At 45.9% G+C, this 20315-nt stretch overlaps 1 protein-coding gene and 1 non-coding gene across 2 annotated transcripts; one reads left to right on the forward strand and one right to left on the reverse strand.

Annotated features, from left to right (window-relative positions):
- Positions 1–8569: 8569 nt before the first annotated feature.
- Positions 8570–12965, reverse strand: LOC123131037 (desmethyl-deoxy-podophyllotoxin synthase). The gene is made up of 2 exons (XM_044550810.1): positions 12049–12965; positions 8570–9324 (listed from the first exon to the last, which is right to left on the reverse strand). The coding sequence occupies exons 1-2, from the start codon at positions 12934–12936 to the stop codon at positions 8704–8706; spliced, it is 1509 nt and encodes a 502-aa protein (XP_044406745.1). The 5' UTR covers positions 12937–12965; the 3' UTR covers positions 8570–8703.
- A 3737-nt stretch (positions 12966–16702) lies between these two features.
- On the forward strand, positions 16703–16895 carry LOC123132689 (U2 spliceosomal RNA). Its single transcript, XR_006464973.1, has one exon. It is a non-coding gene; the product is annotated as a U2 spliceosomal RNA (small nuclear RNA).
- Positions 16896–20315: the final 3420 nt, after the last annotated feature.

Genomic DNA, 20315 nt, shown 5'->3' on the forward strand with positions numbered 1-20315 from the left:
TGCCGGACTGCAGCTAAGTCTCCGAGTGAGAAAACTTAGGCGAGTACTGGACTGTAGCTAAGCCCCCGAGTGGGAGTATTGCTCTCTACTCGGTAGGATTTTTGCAAACTTAGGCGAGTGCCGGACTGCAGCTAAGTCTCCGAGTGAGAAAACTTAGGCGAGTACTGGACTACAGCTAAGCCCCCGAGTGGGAGGATTGCTCTCCACTCGGTAGGATTTTTAAATACTTAGGCGAAACGGGTTCGCAGCTAAGCCCCCGAGTGGGAGGCTGGCTCACCACTCGGTAGGAAATTATTTTTACAAACTTAGGCGAAGCGGATTCGCAGCTAAGCCACCCACTGGAGGATTTCTTACGCAAACAAAAACAGTAACAATCATTGGGAAAATTATAACGCTCTTGTCTTTGATAAATAAACTACAGGAGTTTTTTTTCTTATTACATCTCATCCGAGTGAGAATTCAAGTATAAAAGGGGCGGAGTAGCTCCGCATTCCAGGCTCGTGGCTCATCAATCTGGCGATCGACATTATAGAGGTGATACGCTCCATTGTGGAGGACTCTGCTGACTATGAAGGGGCCTTCCCAAGTAGGAGCGAGTTTGTGTGGTTTCTGCTGATCCACTCGGAGGACTAAGTCTCCTTCTTGGAAGGCTCGACTCTTCACATTTCTGGCATGGAATCGACGCAAGTCTTGCTGATAGATGGTCAATCAGATCATGGCCATTTCTCTTTCTTCTACCAGGAGGTCGACTGCGTCCTGCCGAGCTTGTTCTGCTTCTTCTTCAGAGTAGAGCTCGACTCGAGGGGCGTTGTGAAGCATGTCACTCGGCAATACTGCTTCGGCTCTGTAGACCAGAAAGAATGGGGTTCTTCCGGTCATTCGGTTCGGGGTCGTCCTCAATCCCCAAAGAACTGATGGAAGCTCGTCGACCCATGCACCTGCTGCGTGCTTGAGATCGCGCATCAATCGAGGTTTCAGTCCTTTGAGAATTAGGCCGTTTGCTCTTTCCGCCTCTCCATTCGACTGAGGGTGGGCGATCGAAGCATAGTCGACTCGTGTGCCCTGAGAGGCGCAAAGGCCCTGAATTTGTCGGAGTCGAAGTTTGACCCATTGTCAGTGATGATGTTGTGCAGAACTCCATATTTGAATATCAACTCTCTGATGAAACTGATAGCAGTGCAAGCATCAAGATTCTTGATAGGCTTAGCTTCAATCCATTTGGTGAACTTGTCGACTGCTACTAGCACATGAGTGAAGCCGCTCATGCCCGTTTTCAGTGATCCAACCATGTCCAGCCCCCAAACAGCGAAGGGCTAGACGAGTGGAATGGTTTTCAGAGCTGACGCGGGCTTGTGCGACATATTGGAGTAATACTGACATCCTTCACATTTGTCGACTATCTCTTTTGCCATTTCATTGGCCCTTGGCCAGTAAAATCCCGCTCGGTATGCTTTAGCCACAATGGTCCGAGAGGACGCATGATGACCACAGGTCCCCGAGTGGATATCATCAAGGATCATCTGACCTTCTTCTGGTGTTATACACTTCTGACTGACTCCAGTCACGCTTTCTCTATACAACTGTCCCTTTATGACTATAAAGGCCTTGGATCGATGGACGATCTATCGAGCCTCTTCTTTGTCCTCTGGGAGTTCTTTCCTTAGGATGTACGCGATGTACGGTACTGTCCAGTCGGAAGTGATGACCAAGACTTCCATGATTAGGTCGACCACAGTTGGAACTTCAACTTCAGTCGGATCCGTGGCACTTTTTGGCTGCGGGGCCTCTTCAGTGAAGGGATCCTCCTGAACTGATGGTGTGTGGATGTGTTCCAAAAACACATTGCTGCGAATGGCTTCTCTTTTGGAACCTATTTTTGCCAAATCATCAGCTGCTTGATTTTTCAGTCGGGGTATGTGATGAAGCTCTAACCCCTCGAATTTCTTCTCCAACTTTCTCACTGCATTGCAATAACCAGTCACGGCTGGACTTCTGACGTCCCATTCCTTCATCACCTGATTAACCACCAAATCTGAGTCGCCATAGAACATGAGGCGACGGACGCCGAGTGAAATGGCCATGCGCAACCCATATAAAAGTGCTTCATATTCCGCCTCGTTATTGGAGGAATCAAAGTGGATTTGAAGAACATATCTAAGCTTATCTCCTCAGGGGGAGACCAACACCACCCCGGCACCGGAACCATTCAGCATTTTGGAACCGTCGAAGAACATGGTCCAATGCTCCGAGTGAACCTGAGTCGGCAGTTGCTGTTCAATCCACTCGGCGATGAAATCTGCTATTGCCTGGGACTTGATAGCTTTCTTTGCCTCGAACTTGATATCTAGAGGAAGGAGTTCAATCGCCCATTTTGCCACTCGACCAGTTGCATCTCTGTTATGCAGGATCTCTGACAATGGAGCATCGCTGACGACTGTAATGGAATGATCAGAGAAGTAGTGAGCAACTTTCTTTGTGGTCATATAAATCCCATATACAAGCTTCTGATAATGAGGATATCTTTGCTTCGACGGGGTCAAAACTTCAGAAATATAATATACTGGGCGCTAAACTTTGAAGGCTTTTCCTTCTTCTTACCGCTCGACCGTAAGTACCGTACTGACGACTTGTCCCGTGGCTGCGATGTAAAGCAGCAAAGGCTCCTTGCTGATTGGGGCAGCAAGCACCGGCTGGGTGGAGAGCAGAGCTTTGAGCTCTGCAAATGCTGCATCAGCTTCGAGAGTCCACTCGAACTTGTCGGACTTCTTCATCAATCGGTAAAGAGGCAATGCCTTTTCACTGAGACGAGATATGAATCGACTTAAAGCGGCCAAGCAACCAGTAAGCTTCTGGACGTCGTGCACTCGCACAGGACTTTTCATTCAGAGTATAGTACCGACTTTTTCTGGATTGGCGTCGATTCCCCGTTCGGAAACGAGAAAACCGAGTAATTTTCCGCCAGGAACTCCGAATGTGCACTTTGATGGATTAAGCTTGATAACATACCTCCTGAGGTTGGCAAAGGTTTCAGCAAGGTCAACCAGCAGGTCGAAACCCTTCCGTGACTTGACCACAATGTCATCCATGTATGCTTCCACATTCCGACTGATTTGAGTGAGCAAACACTTCTGAATCATCCTCATGAATGTGGCTCCGGCATTCTTGAGGCCGAACGGCATGGTAACATAACAGAAGCACCCGAATGGAGTGATGAAAGTTGTTTTGATCTCGTCAGGTCCATACAGACGGATCTGACGGTACCCGGAATAGGTGTCTAAAAAAGACAGTCGCTCACATCCCGCAGTTGAGTCGACTATCTGATCGATGCGGGGGAGAGGAAAATGATCTTTCGGGCAGGCCCGATTGATATGTTTAAAGTCAATGCACATGCGAAGTGACTTGTCCTTCTTGGGGGCCATGACAACGTTGGCGAGCCACTCGGAGTGGTAGATTTCTCGGATGAACTCCACTGCTAAGAGCTGAGCCACCTCTTCGCCAATAGACTTTCTCTTTTGGATGGCGGACCGTCGGAGATGTTCCTTGACAGGTTTTACTTTTGAGTCGACTCTTAGGCGGTGCTTAGCCAGCTCCCTGGGAACACCCGGCATGTCAGAAGGCTTCCATGCGAAAATGTCCCAGTTCTCACGGAGGAACTGGATGAGCGCTTCTTCCTATTTGGAGTCGAGTGTTGTTGAGATATGAGTTGGAGCAGCACTGGGATCGGTCGGGTGGATGTGAGCTGTCTTCGTTTCGCCAGACGACTGAAAAGCTGATTCTGTAGCGGGCTTCTTGGCTCGCAACAAATCACTCGGGTCTGCAGTCTTCTGGTATTCCTGCAGCTCCACCACTGCCATATGAGCATCAGTGATCTTTGAACCTTTTTGAAAACATTCTTCCGCTTTCTTCCGATTGCCCGTAATAGTGACCACACCTTTGGGGCCAGGCATCTTCAGTTTGAGATACACATAACATGGTCGGGCCATGAAGCGTGCATAAGCCGGCCTGCCCAAAATAGCATGATAGGCACTCTGGAAGTCTACAACTTCAAACGTCAAATTTTCTTTGCGGTAATTCTTGGAATCACCGAAAACCACATCAAGAGCAATCTGGCCGAGTGATTCAGCCTTCTTCCCAGGAATGACTCCATGGCAACTCATATTGCTGGTACTAAGTCTGGACATCGGAATGCCCATCCCTTTCAACGTCTCAGCATATAATATGTTCAAACCACTGCCACCATCCATCAAGACTTTGGTCAGTCGATTGCCTTCAACAACTGGGTCGACCACCAAAGCTTGCCTCCCAGGGGTGGCGATGTGCGTTGGGTGATCGGACCGGTCGAATGTTATGGCAGTCTGAGACCACTTCAGATAACTGGGTGTCGCTGGAGCAACCATATTCACCTCTCGGTTGATAACTTTCAGTCAACTTTTGCTTTCAACATCAGCAAAAATCATCAGGGTGGAATTGACCTGGGGGTATCCATCGTCACTATCTTCCTTGTCCTTAACTTTGTCCGACTCCTTTTCCTTATCCTTGGGCTGCTTGCCCTGGAACTGCTAGATCAAGAGTCGGCACTGTCGAGTGGTATGTTTCGGGTAAATGAAATTACCCTCTTCATCTTTCTTGGTGTGGACGAGACATGGCAAATCCAACACATCATTTCCGTCCTGGTCTTTAACTTTCTTGGGGTTCCAAGGTCCTTTGGGTTTCCCTTTAAACTTTCCTTGGGTTACAAGCCAAGGCTTCCCCAGGAGCAGCTGGCTTGGCTTTCCGCTTCTGTTTCCGATTGGAATTTCCTCCGGTTTCTTGAGCGACTGACTTGAGCTTGCCACTCCTGAGTCGATCTTCATCTTCACCATTAGCGTACTTGGTGGCAATCTCCATCATCCGATTCAGAGACATATCTCCGGTCCGACCGAATTTCAAATTCAGTTCTGTGTACTTCACGCCTTCTTTGAAGGCACAGACTGCTTGGTGGTCAGGCACATTCTCTACCGTGTGATGTAACATGATCCATCTCTGGATGTAATCCCTCAAAGTTTCATTCGGCTTCTGCACGCAAGACCTTAGTTCAGTCAGCCCTGCTGGTCGCTTGCATGTTCCTTCAAATGTGGTGACAAACACTCGGGCGAGATCTTCCCAAGTGTAAATGCTGTTGGGGGCTAACTGGTTCAGCCACGCTCTGGCCGAGCCCTCCAACATGAGAGGAAGGTGCTTCATGGCCACTTTATCATTGCCGCTGCCAATCTGGACGGCCACTCGGTAGTCTTCAAGCCAAGTATCGGGCTTGGACTCACCAGTGAACTTACTGACTCCAGTCGCCAACCTAAAGTTGGGAGGAATCACAGCGGCCCTGATGTCTTTACTAAAGCACTCTGGCCCCGAAACATGTGCTCTGCTACTGGTAGGTGCATCTCTGTCGTGACCTTCTCGGTGAGCTTTGTTCCTGTCGACCAAACCTTGAATGAGAATGGATCTCGCATCAAAGCCTGGCTCCTTGGAGTCGATTGGAATCCTTCGCCCAACACTACGAGGGCGCCTGTCATCCTGTTGTCGAGGCGCATACGACCCGCTCCTCGGGGGAGGGGTGGGCACTCGACGTCGATCATCACGATCGAAATGGTGATCATATTGCTCATGGTTCCCGTACTGATTACGCCGGTCCCCACGTCCCTCACGCCTCGGGGGTGATCTTGGGCTATGAGCCGACTAGATTGTGTCTGCAGCAACGGATCTGCTATGAATCCTGTTCCGCGACTGAGAGACAGCGGACTTCTGGTCTCCTGCTGCCCAGAGTAACGCTCTGATCTGCAGCAAGCCTCTGCCAGCCTCCGACTGGGAAGGCTGAATCGGTTCTGCTATACGGGCTGCAGCTGCTAAATTCTGAATCGGAGTTCGATATACATGCGGGGGCGGAAAGAGCTGACGCCGACTGGATTCTGGAACCCGTTGTCGCGCACGCTCGTCGAGTGCTCGCTGGAGGTTCTCCAGTCGAGTGCGCTCGGCCAAGTTTGCCAGGCGCGCGTCCTCCAAGGCACGAGCCTCGGGGGTTTCTCCACCGATAGGAGTGTGCAGTGCATCCATGTTCCGGCGACGAAGTTCTTCTCTCTGCAGCGATGTGAGAGGCTCGGGGAGATATTCCTCATGGGGACGCGACGGGTCGCCTCCACCTGCGCCTCCGTCAGTGCGGGGAAAACCGGGAGGACTGGGCGGTCCATCGACCATCAGAACCTCCGCCGCCAGATCGCTGCTGTCGCACTCGGATGCGGTCTCTGCGGAGCCAGTCGACAGATCGAACAGGCCGTAGAGGGATTCATCGGGCTCGATCGCCACGACTTGAGGGGTGGCTGACTGGCGTGCCACAGCGTGTCTCACCCACCGCTGAAGTCTCGACCGACCGGAGCGCTTGTGCCGGCGGGAAATAGGGAGGGAGGACAACACAGGAGCCGACCGGTAGGGGGTCGACGGTTGCCGCAAAAGGATGCCACGGACGCACGCGCAAAAGTGCGTCGCCCCGCGGACAGGGAGCGCGTCCGCGTCGAGCGGAGCCTCCTGAAGCCAAGCGGAGTCGTCGGCGATGAACGTGAGCGCGCTGAGACGGATCTCGCGGCCCTCCACCAAAACTCCGCCGGAAACCATGATGATTCAGATCAGAAAAGATCGCAACTCCTCCAACAAATCGCTAAAACACCTGCCCCACGGTGGACGCCAACTGTCGTGGTTCTAAGTCTGACAGTAATGTAGGGGGGTAAGTATGGAGAGGCAAGATCTTAGCTATGGAGAAGTTGTAAGCACACGAGGTTTACGAGTTCAGGCCCTTCTCGGAGGAAGTAATATTCCTACGTCTCGGAGCCCGGAGGCGGTCGACTGGATTATGCGTGTATGGTTTACAGGGGTGCAAACCCTTTACACCGAGGAGGGGGGTGGCTTATATAGAGTTCGCCGGACCCCTCTGGCCCTCAGTTATGAGGGTTTTAAATACATTGAGGTCGGGCGTTACTGGTAACGCCCTTAATAAAGTGCTATGATGATCATAAAAGCTACTTAATAACCGACCGTTAGCGTGCGGAGTGCCTTTAGGTCTCCTGGCCGTCGAGTGGTTTGGTCTTGGTCGAGTGATCGCTTCTTGGTCGAGTGTCTACGAGTCTGTCGAGTGGAACACTTCCAAGTCGATTGAAAGGTGATTTCTTCTAGAGATGTCCTTGGGTAGGGCAGTTTGGACAGGTCCATGACCCTACCCTAGGTACATAGCTTCATCAGGGGGGCACATGTAAGTGTGTGTGAAAGAGGGGGGGTGAGAGAAAGAGTTTATTCTTTTAGAATGGGCCCGCATGTAAGTGACACATAGAGGCGGGGGCAAAATGTCCGGGAAACGTCCGTAGACGGTCAAAGGCCTTTGACCTAACGAAAACGACACCGAAGGGCATTTCTGTAAGATTACCTAACGGCAGAGGGGCAAATATGAGCAGGCTTCGAAATTAGAGGCAAATCTGAATAGGTGGTTTGAGTTAGGGACAGTATTGCAAATGGCCCTTTTAGTTAAAAATTGTCCAAAATGTAATGAATTTTCTCCGCTTTATATGAAATCATACGCGTTAGCATGAATTTCGTCCAATTAGTTCAAATAATGGTTGAAATGTATATATACAACATTGGATGGTGGCCTCCGCTATCAGTTTCCGTGAACTGGTCCCCTAGTCGGCGGACAGATACCGGAGCAAATTTGCGGGTCAGTGTTGAAGATACCCTGAGTAGAGATTTGTAAAGAGATAAAAACCAGTGGGAGGGGTGATGGGAGGTGAGACAAAAAAACCGGATAAAAATAAACCGGAATACCAGACTATCAACTCTCTCTTTAGGACTAGAGATTGCTACTCACACATTATCTAGACTTCTGCATCCATTCCGTTCTTCCAAGTCGCCGGTTCGACCCACGCCGCCAACAAAATGTTGCCATTCAACCGGTGCATCTAACAAATAACAAAAAAATTGTGTGCACTCAAAGCATAACCTTTGACCTCTAGGGGAGCAGCGCACCAATTTACCACTGCACCTTTGCTTGTGGTGTGATGTTACATAGATATGTCAAGCCATTTAACAATGGAGTGTTTGGATTCAACATTTTCAGAAAAACACATATTTTCCCTTGGTAACTATATTTACTATGGGGGATTGAGAAGCGCAGTTACTCGAAGGTAACCGAATTTACCAAGTAGTGACCAAAACCTTGGATGAACTTCCATACAAAAAGTGAATTTCCCGACAAAAATGAACCTCTCAACTAAGAAATGAACAAAAGAAGAGTTCACCTCTTTTTTTACTAAAGGTTATAAATGTGTATTTGATGGGTTTTGTCCATTATATTGATGCAGGCATTGAGAGATCAATAAAGAGTGTCCTTAAAAAATATCACCTATGGTAGATGTGTTAGGGAGTACACTAGAACAAATATTTTGACCATTATTGATGATAACCTTTGTCATAGATAATATCTACAATTATTCCACAAGTAAGACATTATGAAAGATATTTTGCCACACAAAACTACAAGGTGGGTAGGGTTTATTATAAAACACCACATGTTATTTTTCTTAAATGTGTACATTGAACTGTACTTTATAGAAATACAGATTATGATTACATAAGGTACATATATGCGAGCTGCTTACATTAAAGATGATGTGGTTCAACAAATGTTATTCATTTATAGAGGGGGACACGACGAATGGGGCACAAAAATAGCTCGGCCTTCCTTCGAACAGTTGCTCCAAACACCTCTGTCATGTCTATTTTCCTTGGGTCAACTCTGGGAGGCAGCTCCCAGTCAAAATGGTAAAGAAGGCTAGCCAACGCAATCTCAATGTCCGCATACGCAAAGTTGATCCCAGGGCAAATCCTCCGCCCAACACCGAAAGGAGTGAACTCGAAGTCCGCACCTCTAAAGTCAGCAACACCCACGCCTTCGAACCTCTCTGGCATGAACTTCTGTGGCTCATCCCAATACTTTGGGTCCCTAGAGATTGCCCATATGTTGGTTAGCAGAATCGCTCCTTGTGGTACATCGTATCCTTGAATCTTATAGTCTTGCATGCACAATCTAGGAAAGAACGGAGCAGGAGGATGCAGTCGCAAGGTCTCTTTAATAATTGCCCTCAGGTATTGCATGCCTTTTAGGGAAGCCTCTTGTACCGCGGCCTGTCCGGCGAGGACACAGTCTATCTCAGATTGCACCCTCTGCATCACGCTTGGGTTCGCCATCAGTTCAACCATCGCCCATTGCAAAGTAGTAATTGAGGTGTCAAGTGCTGCACCGAAGACATCCTGCGAAAATGATAGTCACACAAGTTGCATAAGGTTTAGTCATAATCAGCTTTATTAGTCCCATTTCCCCTTTTCCTTTAGTAGATACTAAGTGCCGTTTGACTATTCAAATTCATGCTTTAACTGTAAATCTCACGTACAATATTTAGTCAACGGTTAAAAAGTAAAATATTATTGTACTAAGAATTGATGAAAGAAAGAGATTCAAACTACGCCTAATATTTTGGAGCGAAGGCAGTTTTGTTATTAGGGTTCCGCTTCGGTATATCCCCTTAAAAAAATTAAAAAATAAAAGGGTAACTTCGTGTTTTTTGAAGCTCGTCTCTCCGCGGAAAAAATAAATTATACTGCTCGCTCCTCTTCCCTATCCGTACTGCTCATCATGAACACAACCAGCATAGTCCAAGCTTTGCTCTGCTCAGGGTCGATCTGTCCGTGCTTAGAAAAACACCGGCTCGAATCCATCAACGTGAGGTGCTTGAACCAAAGGCACCGGCCAACGGCGGATCGATCAGGGATCGTGTACGGGGAGTCGGGGAGAATATCTGCTGCTCCGGAGCACCTAAGCTCTTCATCCAGTGGTCACCTGACGTGCATGTTGCCGCTGTCCAAAACATCCGCTAGCAGTAATCCACGAGCAAAAGTTAGCGTTGATTGGTTGTCCTTGTCGTCGGGCGTACTTGATCGCGCGGGGCAAAAATCTGCTGGGGAGAATGAAATGCGAGTACCAAATCTGATTAATGAATGGAAAACGTTTAAAACCGGTCGACTGGAAAAGACTCCGCCGGTCACGTACATGCTGGCAACAGGCCCACGCACCGTGGCTTAAAGGCCTGTTTGATTCATAAGTGATTTTTTCTTCTTAGAGGTTATTAAATGATCATGTTACCTTTAGTATACAGAAAAATAACAACCAAACAACACCATGGGACGGCGGCCAATGGGTGCATGAAGGAGCATTGTTGGAAAAGTCTCAAAAAGTCACAAAAAAGACTCTGCTTGAGAGTCTTCTTCATTTAGTTCTACAAAGCAACTTTTAGTCCTTATTAGTAGTTCCTCATGTTTGGTTAAAAAGTCTCTAAGAAAGACTTTTTCTAGTCCCTACACCAAAAAGTCCCTAGAAACAAACACCCATAAGTCTCTCTTATCCTGTCACACGAAGCGCTCCTAGCCATTCATTCTACCCCTAAGTCTTTTCTTCTCCCCTCACGCATCTTCTTCCCCTGCGGCGGCTTCCTAAATAAATTTTTTTTACCAACGATGACCGTCGTCAATCCCGCACCAACCTACCCGTCCTCCACCCCGCGTCAACCTCCCCTGCAAATGGGCGATACTTCAGGAGGCACCAACCACCGCGTGCGGCAAGGGGGGAGGTCATGGCTTGTCGTGTCGATAAGGTGCGGTGCTGGGGACCGGCCGGGGGATTCGCTTCAACTGGTGAGGATGGTGGTGGGCAACGACGACGATGGCCGCCATTATTTTTTGCCACATCAATATTTTTTCCGTCGAATCACTTCTATTTTTTTCTGGAATCTTCTTTGATTTTGCTACAAATTGAGAGGATGGTGGTGCCGTTGCTGCCATGCATGATTTTTTGTTACATCAAATTTTTGCTGGTACCACTTTTTTTTTGCTGGAACCAACATTTGACTTTGCTGCAGTAGGCGAGGATGGTAGTGGGTGGCGACAGAGGTCCCCACCATGACTTTTTTGCTGCATTTTTCTTGCTAGAACATTTTTTCGATTTTTCTGCATATTGAGAGGATGATGATGCCGCCACCGCCATAATTTTTTAATATATTTTTTTCTGCTGGAACCTCTTTTGATTTTTTTCTGCAGTAGGCGACGATGGCATTAGGTGCGGCGACGAATGGGCGCTATGTTTTTGTTGCATTGATTTTTAGCTGGAACCAGCAATTGTTTTTGCTACAACCAGCCGAAGCAGAGCTGGAACCGATATTGAGGCGCTGTGCCCGGGCACGACGGTGTCGATGGCGAGAAGGTGTCCACAGGAGCTACAAGCAAGCAGGGGCGATGTAGTCGCAGCCGGATGCGAAGGCAGAGGCGGGAGGACGCATGGGGAGACAGATGCGGAAGGACGCACGGGGAGGCGGTCCCGCCCGCTGGAGTGGGGGAGGGGGGGGGAGGGCGACGAAACGGCGACGCCAGATTTAACGGCTGTAATCGCTCAAGTAGGAGTGTGCGGTGACTGCCCCAAATTCCTACTATTCGCCTTAATGAATTCATTAGAATTTTAACTAAACCATGATACTCTATCATGCGAATGGGGTATCTTTTAATCTCCATCACTGATTAATACCAAATAGTGTAGCACTATTTGCTTAATTAACATATACACTTGTTGACCCGCAAAAAAACAAAAAAATAGTGACTTTGTGGAAGAAGCAACATGTTTTAAAGTGCTAGACAATTACTTCCTCCATTCAACCAAAACGTTGAGGTGTATTAATTTTTTTTGAAGTCAAATGCGCTCATGTCTGGCTAATTTTTAGAAAACAAATATCAGTATGTACAATACTAAATTTGTATGATCACTAGATTCATCATGGAAAGTGTTTTCATATTTTTTATATTGTAGATATTGATATTTATATTATAATCTTGGTCAAACATATATGCTACAATTTAACTTTTATGAAAATAGATGCACCTTATATTAGAGAGTAATTGAAAGGTTGGAGTTTCAAGACCGAGAGAGCTTACTATGAGCAGTGCCCTTATGACTCCGTCGGTTAGGGAAACTCGCATATTGCCTTCTTTCTGGATCCTCAGCAACACGTCGACCATGTCCTGTTCGTCGTCTCCATCTCTGGCTGCCCTTCTCTCCTCGTGACTCCTAAGTATGTTGTCCATGAGCCGGAACATCTCTTGACGGTGCCGCTCCGCCTTGCCACCATTGCGCGGCAGCAGCCGAACTAGCCGCGACGAAGGGAAGAGGTCCCGGAGGTCGAACAGCGACGACAGGTCCACTCCTTGCTTAACGTTCTTCATGAACGCGACTCTGTCCGGCAGCTTGTCACCGAAGATGGCGCGCACAGCCGAGTCTGTCATGAACTCGTCGAGCCGCTCGTCGATGTTCACTAGCCGGCCATCGGACATCGCCTGAAGCGACGAGACGAGGCGAGCCGCCTCCTCCTCGCGGATCCGCCGGAACGCCTCGACGCGCCGCGCGCTGAGCAGCTCCGTCATGAGGATCCGGCGAAGCAAGCGCCAGTGGTCGCCGTATGGCGCGAAGATAATCCCCTGGCCATGCCTTGAGAGCTCGTCGATGCCCGGGCTGCTGAGCCGCTCCGAGAAGTTGGCCTCGTTGCCCTTGTATATCTCCCTCACGGCCTCGGCGGAGGAGACGACGATGGCCACGCGCTCGCACACCCGGAGCTGCATGAGCGGGCCATGCCGGAGGGAGAGATCGCGGATGGTGCGGTGTGGGAGCCCGCGCAACAGGTGGTGCAGGCTGCCGATGATCGGAAGCTGCCACGGACCGGGTGGCAGCCTCGGCCGGGGCTGCTTGGCGGCGGCAGAAAGAGCGCGTAGGACGGCGTGGTAGAGGAGAGCCCAGAAGAGGCATAGGACGAAGTGGTAGTATGGCATCGTGAACTGCTCCACGTGAGGAAGGGCGAGAGTCGCACGCATGTACTGCATACTATTAGACGGAACAAGGGCTCTATATAAGATCCTCGCACCATCACGCTTGTTTTAGTTGTGCCAATTAATATTCAAAGTTTGGAAATGATGTTCTCGATCGAGCTCAGCTCTCAGCTTTCTTTGTGACTTAATTACTTCCTACCATCTGCACAACCACTAACCGCTCCTAGCTTGACGTTGAGGGAGAGTGACTAATCAAGCGTGATAACCAAAGCTGAAGGGGTGTAAAGTTTCTGTTTACTCTTCATCTCTCACTAGTCACTAGCTACACAGATTTTTTTGTTGGGACAATAAATTACTCTAGTTGTTAGGTTTAGGTTAACCGGTCACTGAAACCATTTCGATTGGGATGATTTTGGGTAGAATCATAATTCTGACGTACTGCCTAGATCACAATGTATTATACTCCCTCCGTTTCATAATGTAGTGCCTATAGATTTTTGCAAAAGTCAAACATTACAAACTTTAACCATATTTATTGAGAAAAGTAGGTACATCTAGAATACCAAATGCACATCATTAAATACATCATGAGTTATATTTTTAGAATATAAATATTTGGTATTGTATATGTAGACAGTTTTCTTTATACATTTAGTTAAAGTTGACAAAGTTTGACTTTCATGAAAATTCATAGACACTACATTGTGGAATGAAGGGAGTATATACTAGCAAAATCCCCTATGGTGATACGCTTTGCGTCCGTGGGGCACATGATGCATCGACACGTAATACTAACGAGTTATGGTGAAAGGAGGATGGAATTAGAAAATACCATCTGGTGAGCTAGGATAAACCCCTGTGTTATATTTCCGAGATTGCCTTTTCTTACTTTTAGTGCTAATGCATCTGTAGCTACTGTGATAGAAAACAATATACTTCACTAAGCTGTCTAGGATTGGAGGCCTCACAATCAATTGAGGTCTCTAATTAGGATTTGGTCATTCAATTTTGACCGAGTCAACAATTTTTCAAAACTCTTTCATATTTTTACAATATACTACGCTTTCTAATTTTTAAATCTTCACAATTAATTGAGGCGATTATTTACATTTGGGTCACCCAATTTTGACTGGGTCAACAATTTCTCATGGAGCTTTCTCATTTAATTATTTTAATTCTCTATGTTCCCTAATTTTAAAACTCTTTCATTCGATTGAGGTATTTAATTTTGGATTTGATTTACGATTTTGATTGGGCTAACGATTTTTCAAAGTAATCAGCAGCAACCGTCCTATAAAAGCATATCAACCCCTCGCAGACTCCCATCACCTAGAAAAAACCGCCACCATGTGATACTATAGCACGAATATAGTACATGCTACCACTGATGAAAAATATTCCCACATAAATATGGGTTGATTAGCGGATAGCACATAATCACACTGTGGAAGGCCCACCAAATAACCATATTATAAATAAACATAAAACACACTCCGTCGTCTCCCCCACCAACCAAACTAAATAGTCCATCAATTTCAAAATATAAGGGTTACTGATTTTTTGGAAAGTCAAATTTCTTTAACTTTGACCAAGTTCAGAGCCAAAAAATTGACATACACAGTATTAAACAAAAAAAATGAAAATTCATTAATAATGAAGCTAATATCACCGATTTGATATTATGAATTTTGATACATTTCTCTATAAATTTGATAAAACTTAAAAATGTTAGACTTTTTTAAAAAAGTAATACACCACATATTTTGAAATAGAGTGAATAAAGAAATTTAAGAATCCCAACAAATTCAATAGTGCGGCAAAGCACACCCAACCCTTCTAGTATATATGTATGGGTAGTAGGGAAATGTACTACTTGTCGTAGAGATATGCATAGTATAGACAAGTTTCTTTTTCCAAGAAATCGACAGGAGAGGAAGAGAGTTTTTCAGATTATTAGCGAAAACCGGACAAGAACAACATACAAAGGGTAGAAAGTCCCCCAGCAGCTGCTGGAGCGAGGGAACCAAGACACATGCAACCCCAAGCTCATCGTCACACCTAATGAACCAAAAGGCACTAGTAGAAAAACGACCTTACATTCGCCTCATTAGTCCTTGTTCGATTACGGCCCGGTAATAATATGATCATTAGTCCCTGTTCCAATGGCTAGGGCACAGGCGTTATTAGTCCCGGTTTGTGGCGCACCTTTAGTCCCGGTTTGTGCCACAAACTAGGACTAAAGGGGTGGTGGCAGGCTGACCCGCGCGAGCCTCTTTAGTCCCCGTTTGTATCACAAACCGGGACTAGAGGTACACCTTTAGTCCCGGTCTGTATAACCAACTAGGACTAAAGATGCCCCTATATAAACCCTTCGTCCAGCCCGAGCCCATTTCCCCTTTTCCTCTCCTCTTTGTTCTTCCCCTCTTGCTCGAGCTTATACTCCATTTTTACCAAAAAATTTCAAGATTTGAAGGCACCCCATCCATCCAAGTGTTTACAAAGGTTAGCAACTTTGTCCTTTTATTTCTCATTGCTAGATTAGTTCTTGCAATGCTCTATAAGTATAGTGATATAAGTATAGTGATTTGTGGGTTTTGGTTTGGGAGTAATTATATGTGGGAGTTTATTTGATTTATATGCAATTTGAGCTCAATTTAACTTCTTAGTTTGCATATGCAGGTGTGGTTTACTTAGTGTCTTCCCGTCCCCGTCCTAACCACCGTCGATCGCCCGCACCGTCCCGTCGCCGACGTCACCTTGGTGAACCTCTTGTTCTTATCCTTTTTATAAAAAAAACATGTTTGCGTGATTTAGATAGTTACTTGTATAATTTTGTTACTCGTACATTGTTTGTTATACATAGTGGCATGGTTTTGATATCCGTCCCCGTCGGCCCTCGTCCGGTTTATGATTCAGATGTGGTATATTCTCTTTTATAACTATTTATTGCATTTTGTGCTTATGAAAATTATGCCCATCAAGTTGACATAGATATTTTTTTTATCTAGGAGGTACGTGAATCGGAAATTGCAACTGACCCTCTTGTCGAGAAGTTAAATTTAGTTGAAAAAGAAAATAAGTATTTGAAAGAAAAATTGAAAAGAATTGAAGAAAGGAAGATGAAACTGGAGTTGTATGTTGCCGATGTCGTCGATGATCACAAGATCAAGATGGATGCAATGCGCTTGAAGATTAGAAAGGTTAGAAAATATGCCATTAATAAACAGGCTTGGTATCACTATGCCATTGGATCAATTGTTACCTTAGTTGCAATCTTGATCACATTTGTTGTTGCATTTAAATGCTTTAGTTAGAGAGTTTGTATGTTGTTTTATGAGAATAAGTGTCTGTGAACTTTATGTATGAACTTGTATTAATTTGGTCTTTTTGGTGTTGTGTAGTGAAGATGAGCCGGCAATTGATGTAGGATGACCGATGCTCTACCCAGTTCATTAATAGCGTGCATACTTTTCTGGTTGCGGCTGAGGCAAACAAGCGGGCGGATGGTTTTACGTGATGTCTATGTGTTGTCTGTAAGAATGATCACAATCACTCTAACTCAAGAACCATTCACATACACCTATTTACGTCCGGTTTCATGTCCGGCTATAACTGTTGGACCAAGCACGGAGAAAGAGGGGTTCTAATGAAAGAGAATGAATAAGAAGAGGATGATGACAGCTATCCTCACCATGGATTCCCTGAATACGATGGTACAACAGTGGCGGAGGCGAGGTATAATAGAGGAGGCAGCCCAGTGTCGCAACTCATGCCTTCTCGGCCTTTGGACTAAGTTCAAATGTAATATATGTTTTTACTAGTTTAATATATGGTACATGGGTTATGTGCCCACAATTACATGAAATTTATTTTTTGTGGGAGGGTTCATCGGATTGGCTTGCCATTTGGTCTCTCACGTGTCACCCAGATGTTGCACTACTGTCCGGCTTGGCACATCCCAACCAATACACAGTGTTAACTTTCTTTATCTCTTAATTATATTTTTGCATGTTAATTCTTAGAGAAAACTAGACAAGAATGGGATACAAAGGGTAGAAAGTCCCCCACCGGCTGCTGGAGCGAGGCAACCAAGACACATGCAACCCCAAACTTGCCGTCGCACCAAATGAATCCAAAGGGGTACGACACCACCACACTGCAGAACCCCACTGTTGGTGAATGAAGGAGAGAGAAACCAGACCACTATGGGCGAGTAGGTCAAGGCCACCCCAACATTGAAGGTGAAGATAGCGTGCCACAAGAACACCGTGTCGTTCAAACCACCCAACACCAAGGCGGCCGACACAACACGGGGCCGCCACCCCGATATCAGCCAAGCTGGTGTGCCATGCACAACCAACCGTCACCACCTTCCGGGGCCATCGCCTCGACATTCACCGCTCGCAAGCAAGCCAGAGTGCCGCATGATCGACCTAGGCAATCATAGCCCCAACTGCTCAGAAATTTGTTAGAGAAAGAAATTTGCTAGTTGTGAGTGTGTGATTGTAGTTTTTTGGAGTTCCTGCAAAGTTGGAAGTGCAACTGCATTCTATCATGTGTATCCCAAGATGGCAACGGAGACGAATTCCGTCGGGTTTTGCTTGCCCATCCCCATCCCCGTGAGAGAAACCCAAGCCCGTCCCCGTCCGTGAAACCACGTGCGAGGATAGGTTTTTGCCCATCTCTGTCCTCATTGGATTTTTCAAACCCATGGGGAACCATCTTCTTGAGCGGTCATAAAAAACAATTGCCACATTTGAAAGGCGGTACCAGGAGGTAAGCAGACAGGTGCGTGAGTTTGAGATTTTTGGGGTGCACAGAAGCGGGATAATGGGCTTTTGGCCAACCCTGGTCTATTCTAGGGACCACATGTCATATGTTTCACGGGTTTGGCAGGTTTCAGGTGTGGGTAGTGTTGGAACTGGTTTGCACCTGCGAAACCTGGCGGGTTTTAAATGTTACCCATGAGCATCCCTGAGGCGATCGAAACATGCCCATCCCCGCCCCCTAATATGGTAAAATCCCGCAGGGACACGGTTTCGAGGCCTCATTGCCATCTTTATGTGTATCTGATGATAAAATAAAATAATATTTCCATGCTTTCACTGGATTTCATACTGGTTTTGTGCGGGTAGAAACTGACAAACAAGTGTTGTAAGATGTGACAATACAAAAAAAAATCATACTGGGTGCGTTTGTGCGTGCACAATGTAGGATGTCAGCCAGCCACGTAGAGAAATTCTTCCGACATGTTTCTACTTGAGAGGAAGCCTGTCTGGTCGGCATGAACTAAGAGCGGCATTGAGATGTTTTAGACATAAGGTCAGGAGCTTCGCTAGCCCTTTATGGGGCAATTTTGAAGCGAGATGGGTCAAAAGGCACCGGGTGTTGTGGCATCTGATTATTTTTGGATTACAATGATAGTCACCCTGTTAAGGCAGGAAATGCCTGCACGGTTGTGGTAGAATTCGAGAAAAATCTTGCAAATTCTCTTTTAACAAGGGCCAAAAGCTTCTATGGAAACCAAGCCCAAAGCCAGTTGGCGGGGTTAGCAATCACGTATATGGAGAAGAAGGCATCAAATATTTCCTTGTCCAGGAAGGGGTCATCTAGAGATCTTAGATATGGAATTTGTGATTGGTATAGGTTTTGCAGAGATAAGTCTCAGGAAGGGGTGAAAGAGGGCCGTTGTAAGTTTGAGTAGAAATTGGTTAGGACTGAAATTTACACATCATGTGAGAAAAAATCTACTCTGTCTACTATAAGGCAGTGATTTCATTGCGTCTCAGCCGGGCTGAGGCAAAGGCATGAAAGTAGCAAGATTTTTCGTCTCCTTCTAGTGTAGTTCGCACCTTGCCACGCTGCAGCCAGTAGTTGGCCTTTTCTCTAATTATATGATGAAGGATTTTGATGACAACTTGCCGGAGACGTTCTCATGAGCAGAGAGAAAGCAATCTTCATCTAGAAGACCAAGCACATTGCTAACAGCCTTGCAATTATTTTCTCGTGTATTGAAAGCGAGAGGTATAGAGAGCATACACGTTGAAGATAGCCTTGCAAAGACAAGGGAAAGTGCATGATTTGAGCATTGACGAGCTGAGGCCCAGGCAGTATGATAAGATACACTCCGGATACTTGATAATTTACATAGAAACACTGTGGTAATTTTTCACCCAAAAAAATTGTTGAAAACATAACCCTGGAAAAAAATAGTTTTTCAAAATATACTATGGTAACTTATGTGAAAATTGAAGGAAATATGCCTTAAAGACAATAATAGAGTTGTTATTTATATTTCCTTATATCATTATAAATATTTATTATTCATGCTAGAATTGTATTAACCGGAAACTTAGTACATGTGTGAATACATAGACAAATAGAGTGTCACTAGTTTGCCTCTACTTGACTAGCTCGTTGAATCAATGATGATTATGTTACCTAAACATAGACATGAGTTGTCATTTGATTAACGGGATCACATCATTAGAGAATGATGTGATTGACTTGACCCATCCGTTAGCTTATGCTAGAATTGTATTAACCGGAAACTTACTACATGTGTAAATACATAGACAAACAGAGTGTCACTAATTTGCCTCTACTTGACTAGCTCGTTGAATCAATGATGGTTATGTTTCCTAACCATAGACATGAGTTGTCATTTGGTTAACTGGATCACATCATTAGAGAATGATGTGATTAACTTGACCCATCCGTTAGCTTAGAACGATGATTGTTTAGTTTGTTGCTATTGCTTTCTCCATAACTATACATGTTCCTATGACTATGAGATCATGCAACTCCCGAATACCGGAGGAACACTTTGTGTGCTACCAAACGTCACAACGTAACTGGGTGATTATAAAGATGCTCTACAGGTATCTCCGATGGTGTTTGTTGAGTTGGCATGGATCAAAATTAGGATTTGTCACTCCGATTGTCGGAGAGGTATCTCTAGGCCCTTTCAGTAATGTACATCACTATAAGCCTTGCAAGCAATGTAGCTAATGAGTTAGTTACGAGATGTAGCATTACGGAACGAGTAAAGAGACTTGCTGGTAACGAAATTAAACTAGGTATTGAGATACCGACGATCGAATCTCAGGCAAGTAACATACCGATGACAAAGGGAACAACATATACCGTTATGTGGTTTGACCGATAAAGATCTTCGTAGAATATGTAGGAACCAATATGAGCATCCTGGTTCCGCTGTTGGTTATTGACCGGAGATGAGTCTCGATCATGTCTACATAATTCTAGAACCCGTAGGGTCCGCATGCTTAACATTCGGTGACGATTGGTATTACGAGATTATGTGTTTTGATGTACTGAAGGTAGTTCGGAGTCCCGGATTTGATCACGGACATGACGAGGAG

The sequence above is a fragment of the Triticum aestivum genome, chromosome 6A, assembly GCF_018294505.1.
Source record: "Triticum aestivum cultivar Chinese Spring chromosome 6A, IWGSC CS RefSeq v2.1, whole genome shotgun sequence".
Taxonomy (NCBI): domain Eukaryota; kingdom Viridiplantae; phylum Streptophyta; class Magnoliopsida; order Poales; family Poaceae; genus Triticum; species Triticum aestivum.